The following is a 9,120-nucleotide window of genomic DNA, read 5'->3' as shown; positions in this document are numbered from 1 at the left end:
TTTTGAAAAGTACAATTTTTCATTAATTAATGTCTTGAAAATGTAAAGAGTGTATCTTTTTAAAACTCTGGAAATACCTCGGGTTACCAGAGCTGTTTGGCAGGAAAAAAAGGGATCATTTTGCCTCCATTGTCGACAGAATAAAGCAAAAAGCATCGGGATGGTCCAACAGATTTCTCTCCACTGCAGGAAAGATGACGATGCTGAAGAGTGTCTTATCTCCGATCCCATCCCATGCTATGCAGTGTTTTGAACTGCCAGTGTCTCTTTGCAAGCAGATTCAGTCGGCCTTGACCCATTTCTGGTGGGACAGACGGGAAGGGAGCAGCAGCATCGCTTGGGTCGCATGGACCAAGATGATCCAACCCGTAGAACACGGGGGTTTAGACTTCAGGGACATTCAAAGTATCAATGATGCTTTCCTCACCAAGCTTAGCTGGAGAATTATTCGCAAGCCAGATTCTCTGTTCGCCAGAATATTATTGGGAAAATACTGTCCCGCTGGGGATTTTCTTACGTGCTCAATGAGTAGCTCCTGCTCTCATGGATGGAGAGGTATCATGAATGGAAGGGATTTGATCATGGAGAACGCTGGATGGGCAGTGGGAAATGGTGAAAATTTAAACATATGGGAGGCTCCTTGGCTCAGCCTTTCTCGACAAGAGAGACCAATGGGACCAGCCCCGGAAGCTCTAATCAATATCTCAGTTTCTGAGCTCTTTTTACCCGGAAAAAACGAATGGGACGTGGAAAAGATTCGTCAAGTTCTCCCCTGTGAGGAACATCGCATCAGATCAATCAAGCAAAGCCTAACAGGAGCCCCAAACAAGCTTATGTGGTTACAATCTCCAACTGGAGAATACACAACGAAGACGGGATACATTGCAGCTCTACCAAACCATCAACCCGTGGTGCCAATCCCCCAAGGACTACAAAACTTTGAATGGAAGAAGAATGTATGGAAGCTACAAACTGCTCCTAAGATAAAGCTCTTCCTATGGAAGGCATTCCATGGGGCACTCCCAGTAGGTGATCAGCTACGGGCGAGACAGATCGCAGTGGAAGGAAAATGCAAGAATTGTGGACAACCTGAATCTATAGATCACCTGTTCCTTCATTGTAGCTTTGCTAAACAGGTCTGGGCATCAGCACCTGTATGGCCGAGTGTTGATTACAGTGGAAATATAGATTTGAGGGATGAATGGAGTAATCTATGCTCAAAGAAAAACTTACCACCGACGGGACTCGCGACGGGAGCTCTAGCCCCTTGGATCCTTTGGCAGTTATGGAAGGCTAGAAACAATCTTGTTTTCAATGATAGGACCTCCTCTGTGGCAGAGATTCTTTCAAAGGCAACAGCAACAGCCAGAGAATGGGCTTCAAGCCAAATGACCCCCACAGAGCTCAAGCGGAGATCCGCATATCCAACAGGCGAAGCTCAAGACAACTGTGTGATTATCAGAACGGATGCAGCATGGAATGAAACCAGAAAAGTTGCAGGCTTTGGATGGACAGTACAGAGCGAGAACAGAGTATCCTCATACTCCTCTGCGGCGAAGTTTGTAGACTCCCCATTGGTTGCGGAAGGGCTGGCTATGCGTGAGGCCGTGATGAAGTGCAGGGAGATCGGCCTTCCTCGAATTCGTTGTGAATCTGACAGCTCTCAGCTCATCAAAGCTGTGAACTCTGAAGCTACTTTTGCCGACTTGTATGGTATTGTAGAAGACATCAAAACCTTGGCTCTATCTTTTGAGATTAACTCTTTCGTTTGGATCTCCAGGGAGAGAAATATGGTTGCAGATGGGTTAGCAAAGCAGGGGTTGTCTGCTGAGCTTGCCTTAATGCCCCTACCTAACGTTGTTTAATGATAATGAATGATAAGTTTGTGTTCAAAAAAAAAAAAAAAGTATCTTTTTAAAACAAATTTTTTTTCCTAAAAAATGGATCTATAAGGAACAGAGGGAGTATGATTTAGTTACCTGTGGCAGTACGTTTTGTACCACTTCCATCATCAAAGAGAGGTTCATTATCGACCCCAAGGCTGAGGCACTCGTCATTTCGAAAGCCTTTGCGGTCGGTGTAATAGATATCGGGATTGTCTTTGCCAACTTGGACTACCCAGCTCGGCAGAGAGGTGGTTTTTCTGTTTTGGCTGCTCTTGTGGAAAGACATAAGGGCATGGATTTTGAGTTCCAAACGCTTGATCATCTTGAACAGCTCTTTGTAACCATTCCAATTATATACCTTGGGGGCTTCGGATTCGACGATCCCCCACCACACATCGACCATCACACCATCTATGCAAGCCTCCTCCTTGAGACGCTTCAAGTTCCTTTCTGTAGTTTCTAATTCTGCATGTTTGTTATCTTTAGCCACTATTCCAAACTGCATTCATATCAATATATCCTAGTTAGCTGCATTATATATAGAATAGATTGCTCCAACAATATATAGAGTAAAATACCAAAAATGTTTTGTTCTTTTTTTTGGTAAAAAAAATGTTTTTGTTTTTGTTTTACTTACAAGAGGAAGCACAATGTAGACAGGAACGTAGTTGAGAAAAAGCTTTTCCTTGCGATTAATGTCTTCCATTATTCTTCTAAAATCAGGAAAAGAACAAAGCTCAGACATTTGTTCTTTGTATATATTTTTCTTCTTCTATTTGTTCTTCGTAAGTTTCATATCAATATCTCACGAGGAATGATCTAGGAGAATAGTAAGAAGACGGAAAGAAGCCGGAATAATATTTTGGAAAGATAATCGCTTGATTAATCATTAATCAAATATTTTTTCCAAAATAAATAAAAAATAAAGAAAGATTGGAGAGCATATGGCCAGATGTAGTCTTTAATTATTTGGACGCTCGAATTCAACTCAAAGATTATCGTATCTTGATTGAGACATTAACTAATCGCCTTCACAATTAAGAAGTACAGCTAGTGAGATATATTTTGAGTCAAACATTTTAAAAATTAAGAAAAAAAATTCACGATAAACGCGGGTATATTTTTACGAGGAACCACGTCTATCTGTCAGGTCGGAAATTAAAAGTAGTTGACTTTTTGAATTAAACAGATGTATGCAACATGCTCCACAGATTAAGTACAAATCCAAGACAAAACAACTTAAAACTAAGCCTTTCTTTTAGAAACGTTCAATACACTCATTTTGCCTTACATTTCATTAAATTCTAGTGAACCAATGGCACACGAATGTCCCTTCTCTGATCATCTCTCTAAGCCTCTCAATGATTTCCGCCGAGATTCTCCACAACTCTTTCGCTGCTTCGTATGCAATGAAGAATCCAAGGAATATTCAGAATCCTACTATTGTTCTACTTGCAAGAAAGAATCTCACATTGGTTGTTACAAGTTTCAACCTCAGATTAAACAACACCCTTATCATCCCTCCCACCCTCTCACCCTCGTCATCACTCCTAATTCCAATTCCTTGATACCTAATTCATGGCCAGATGAAGAAGTTATCTCTCCCCCTAATGAGAATCTTGGAGGGTGCAAATGTTGTCGGAGACAACTTCAAGACAAGTACTATCATTGTTCTATTTGCAAGTTCAGTATAACTGCCACTTGTGCGATATATCCACCACCTCTTACTATCGTCCCGAAGAAGAGCCATGAGCATATGGCCTTCACTCTCTTTCCTAGACGTATCTCATTGCCTTGTGATGCTTGTGGTGTTTTACTCGACAAAGGTAGTGATCATGTCTATACTTGTCTTTCAAGCTGCAACTACATAGCCCATAGAAAATGTATCAAGGAGCTACCATGTGTCATTAAGATCACCCGACACAGTCACCGTCTCCAGCACACACCCTCTCTTTTCTCTCCAAATGTTGACACTTCTGGTTTCGCTTGCGGAGTTTGCCACAAACCTGTCGATGTCAACTACGGGCAGTACTCGTGCATTAAGGGTTGCCACTATGCTGTCCATTCAAAATGTGCAACGAGGAAAGATGTGTGGGATGGGAAAGAACTCAAAGGAGTGCGCGAAGAACAAGAAAAGGATGGAGTTGTCGAGCTATTCCAGAGGATTGATGATGAGACAATTCTACATTGTAATCATGAGCACTATCTGAAGTATTCTGGAGAAAACAATGATGTATGCGATGGTAACAAGTACTGCCAAGCTTGTCTCCTTCTAATAGTAGACTCTGATAGTTTGAATAGTTGTATGAAATGCAACTTTATTCTCCACGAAGCATGTGCACTACTTCCTCGCAAGATAGCTCATCCACTGCACAAACACCCACTCACACTCCTTCCATTCCCTACTAATCTCTATTTGATCCAGTTCAAGGTTTTTGTGGAAGGCATGTTCAAGTGCAGTGGGTGTCACCAAAGAGGATGTGGATTCATGTACCAATGCACTGAAAAAGGTTGTAGGTTTCAGCTAGACGTCAGGTGCGCTTCTCTTCCAGAATCATTTATTCATGGCAGCCATGGCCACCCTCTCTTCTTAAGTTTAACAAAAGGTAAATGCATGAGGTGTGACACCAATCAATGTTCACCGTTTTACCTAGAGTGTGTTGAATGCACTTTGTTTTTGGGTCTTAAGTGTGGTATGTTGCCAAGTGTTGCATACTACAAATTTGATAAGCATCCACTCACCCTTTGCTACGGAGAAAAAGGTACAAGAAGTGGTCAATACTGGTGTGAGCTATGTGAATCAAAACTACATTCAAGTGAATGGTTCTATACATGTGACATTTGTGGAGTCACTCTTCATGTTACTTGTTTGCTGGGGAAAGAGGTGTACATGAAGCCTAACCATACTATCAATATAAATGATGAAAAGGTCAACATTGTTCGCAACAATGGTAACCCACGGCCATTTTGCGGTAAATGCAACGGTCGTTGTGTGGATACATTGGTATTATTCAAAGAGGATTTGCGTAAGTATTGTTGTACTTTGCCATGTATGCAAAAATTAATGGATCGAGAGAAACAAGAAAAGAAGCACAAAGGAGAGGAAAAGACCATGGATCAAAATCGACCATGAACTTTTGTGTATTAGCTCGTGTGGACTTATTTGTCTTTCTTTAAGTAAAGCCATAAACTATCAACAGAAAACTCGACCAGTTATTTACTTATATTAGTTCTTAATTTTCTGTTATTTAGTTATTAATTAAATTTTATCACATATCTTAAAATATTTAGGTTTTTATATGTTTCTTTATTTGAATTAAGTTTACTTTTAAAATTTAACTATTTATTTTTCAATTATTTGATGATATTAGAATAATCTTAGTTACCGAAAAGATCCATCAGATTTTATATAAAACATTTTCAGAACCAAAACATATTATATTGTTCTATTTTATTGATGGGTTAGTATATTGTCCAATGATTTATTGAGTTATCATTCACACATATAAATTTTGGAGGATGTAATCATTTATTAAACCTTTAATTAAAAAATCGGGGGTTTATGCCCATATATATAACCTTCAAATATTTTAAGTTTTAAAACTAATATTTCCCTGGATTGTACCCAATTCCTGTTCTGCATTCACCTGAAATTATTTTCAAATCCTTAAGTTGAGAAACTCACTTAAGTCGGTTTATAAAAAAGTAAAAGATTCTCAATAATGATGCATGATTTATCATATTCAATCATTGTTTATGAACTCTCGCTAAAACCATGATCGTACCCACAAAAGATAATTACAATCAAATCTCCGTAAGATCCACTATCAAATTAACATGTGCTGCAAATGGCCAATGAGAAGACAAAGTCGTGGAACAAAATTTTTAAATCCGATTGGCATATTCTATAGTTTCTATGTATAACTCACGTCCTGACGTGAATGTTTTTTCTTACATTTTATTCATATATAAATAAATTTCAAATTTAAAACTAAACCCCTAAAATCCAAACCATTGTATACATCGTGTATAATAGACAAGTGAATCTATATATTCATTATTGTATTAAAAATCTGATAACATACTTTTTATAAAAAAAACTCAAAAAACACATACATTGATTCAAAAAAAGATTATGAACAATATTAGAAATCAGTAAAAATACTGTTTATCATAATTGGAAACTAGGATTAAGTTGAAGTTGCGGCTAATGGTGGGAGAAAAGAAATATCTATTCTTGTAATGTCGAAAGCATCCGAGTGTCCATGGTTAATAGACCTTCCAGGTCGACTACTTTGGTGATGGATTCTACAACATGCGCCGGCCATCGCATAAATTTTTGGAGGCTCCAAATATTTATTTACTGATCATGCAAAAATTACATGATTTTCTGTATTTTTTATCATTTAACTATTTCAGGTTAAACATATTTAATTTTGGAGTTTTTTATTGATGTGAGCTCAAAAAGATACGTTCAGTTTGATGAGATATATAATCAAATTAACTATGTTTAAACCTTGCAACATCTATATTATTATTTGAGAAGTGAATTTGTTTATTTGTCATAGTCCATAATTTTAGTTAATTTTGCTTATGTATCATGATTTCAATGATCTTAGATAATTTTGTTTTTTTCATGTTCTCAATAACCTATATATATTATTACATAACTAAAAACAAATTTCATATTAATAATGTCAGTTTTTTAGAAGATAATTTTATATATTGTGTTGTTATCTTGAAATAATATTTTTTCTATTATAAAAGTTAAAAGTCAGATATAAAAAAATTTATAATCAAATGACCAAGCAAAAATATTTGTATAAAGATATTTTCTAAGAGTATTTTTAATATGTGAATTTACTTATTTGCCTTTGTCCATGATTTTAGCTAATTTTGCTTATGTGTTATGATTTCAATGATTTTGGATAATTTTGTGTTTTTCATGTTCTCAATAATTTATATTTTTATTATATAATTAAAAATACATTAATAATATCAGATTTTCTTAAAAAGGATAATTTTATATATTGTGTTGTTATCTTGAAATGATATTTTTTCTATTATAAAAGTTAAAAAATTAAGATATAAAACAATTTATAATCAAATATTAATCAAGCAAAAAAATTTATATAAAGATATTTTCTAAAAATATTTTTAATATGTGAGTTTTTTAATAATAAAAAACATTTTCATATATAAATAACTAGGTGATTTGCTCGCACATAAAGACATAATTTTTTTATAAATACTTATTAGTTTATGTTTTATTAATTCAAAAATAAGCATGATAAGTTATTATATATGTTTTCAAAAAGTTTAAATCAAACATCAAGTTATTTATATATAATTTTTTAATTAAAATATATATGTTTATTATTGGGTTGGAATTTAAAAACACTTGCATATTTTAGAAAGTATCTTTATACAAATGTTTTTACATGACTAATATAAAAAAAAAATTGTTTTATATCTTATTTTTTAACTTTTATAACAGAAAATATTATTTCAAGATAAAACATAATATACAAGAATTATTAATATTTAATTATAAAATTTTATATCCTAATTTGAACTTTTATAATAGAAAATATTTTTTCAAGATAACAACATAATATATAAAAATTATCTTATTTTAAAAACACTCATATTATTAATGAAAATTCATTTTTGATTATATATAAAATTTATTAAAAGTATCATTAACTTTAACCGCTCTAATTTTTAACGTGAGAGATCTCGAATTAATTCAAAAATAAGCATGATAAGTTATTATTTATATTTTCAAAAAGTTTAAATCAAACATCAAATTATTTATAAATGAAATGTTTCATTAATATCTATACTATTATTTATGAAGTGATTTAGCTTATTTGTCACGATTTTCATGATTTTAGGTAATTTTGCTTATTTATCATGTTTTAATTAGGTTTAAGCTGAGTCATTAATTTATTATTAATAGTTTTTAGTTGAATCCATAATTTATTAATTTAAATAATATAACCATAAAATATGTAATTATATATATAATTATTTTGATTTTGCTTATTTGTCATGTTTTCCATGATTTTAGTCAATTTTTCTTATTTGTCATGTTTTTATCAGGTTTTAGATTTTTCATTGATTTATTAATAATTTTTAGCTGAATCACTAGTTTATTAATTTAAAAACATATTAATAATTTTGATTTAATAATATTAAAATCTATATGTTATATTTAAATTCTTATTTTCTTATTTGTCATATTTTATTAGGTTTTAAGCTTTTATATAGGTCATTGATTTATTATTAGTTTTTAACTGAGTATTTATTAATTTTCAAAAAACCCGTGATAAATTTTATATATAATAAAACATGCATTTTATTTTAATAATATTAAAATTGTAATATCTTAGTTTTTTAACACGCATATGTTATATTAAATAATTAATTATAAACTAATATACTAAAATTGTGAAAATATATTTAAAAATTAAAAGAATTCTTATATATGTATTGTGTTGCTATTTGAAAACAATATTTTTTTATTATAAAGTTAAAAAACTAAGATATAAAACAGTTTATAATTAAATATTAGTTAAACAAAAATATTTATATAAAGATATTTTCTAAACTGTTTCTAATATATGAGTGTTTTAAAAAATTTAACACAATAATAAGTACATAATTTGATGAACGTTTTTTTGACATATATAAATAATTTGATGTTTGATTTAACTATTTTAAATCATAAATAATAACTTAAGTTGTGACGGAGTTCAAAACAATTTTTTTTGCTTTTACTTTAAAACAGTTTAAGTTTAATCCGTGAAACACTATAGCTTCAGTTGGTGACCAGTGGAAGAATGAAAAAAATGAACAAAATAAAAAATAAATTTTTATTTGAGAAACTGAAAAAATAAAATAAAAATATGAATTTTTGTTCAATTTGTTCCTTATCAAAATTGCATAGGAAGATTTGTTCTTATAAATTCATTACTCCATGGGAAATTTAGAAGAAAAAAGTGGGATCTACCTTTCAATAATTTGACAAAAATTTTAACATAACTGATATAAATTTTGAGGAAAAGAGAATTTACCATAATTTTTTTTCCTTCAACATGTTCACCAATTAGAGTTTTATAATGCCGATTTTTGGATTAATAAGATAAAAAATAATAAGTATTCGTAAGATGATTATGCATGCATGTGCGGGCAAAACACCTAGTATATATATATGTTTATTATTGGGTTG

At 32.3% G+C, this 9,120-nt stretch overlaps 2 protein-coding genes across 2 annotated transcripts; one reads left to right on the top strand and one right to left on the bottom strand.

Moving 5' to 3' along the window:
• Nucleotides 1–1,812: 1,812 nt before the first annotated feature.
• LOC125583920 (beta-amylase 5-like) lies at nt 1,813–2,656 on the bottom strand. The gene is made up of 2 exons (XM_048751479.1): nt 2,524–2,656; nt 1,813–2,385 (listed from the first exon to the last, which is right to left on the bottom strand). The coding sequence occupies exons 1-2, from the start codon at nt 2,629–2,631 to the stop codon at nt 1,972–1,974; spliced, it is 522 nt and encodes a 173-aa protein (XP_048607436.1). The 5' UTR covers nt 2,632–2,656; the 3' UTR covers nt 1,813–1,971.
• A 534-nt stretch (nt 2,657–3,190) lies between these two features.
• LOC111212498 lies at nt 3,191–5,320 on the top strand. The gene has a single exon (XM_022714051.2). It carries the CDS (start codon nt 3,202–3,204, stop codon nt 5,017–5,019), a length of 1,818 nt encoding a protein of 605 aa, XP_022569772.2. The 5' UTR covers nt 3,191–3,201; the 3' UTR covers nt 5,020–5,320.
• Nucleotides 5,321–9,120: the final 3,800 nt, after the last annotated feature.

This window comes from Brassica napus, chromosome C3, assembly GCF_020379485.1.
Source record: "Brassica napus cultivar Da-Ae chromosome C3, Da-Ae, whole genome shotgun sequence".
NCBI lineage: Eukaryota > Viridiplantae > Streptophyta > Magnoliopsida > Brassicales > Brassicaceae > Brassica > Brassica napus.
Note: the sequence above shows the minus strand (reverse complement) of the source record. Positions and strands in the feature narration are given on the sequence as shown.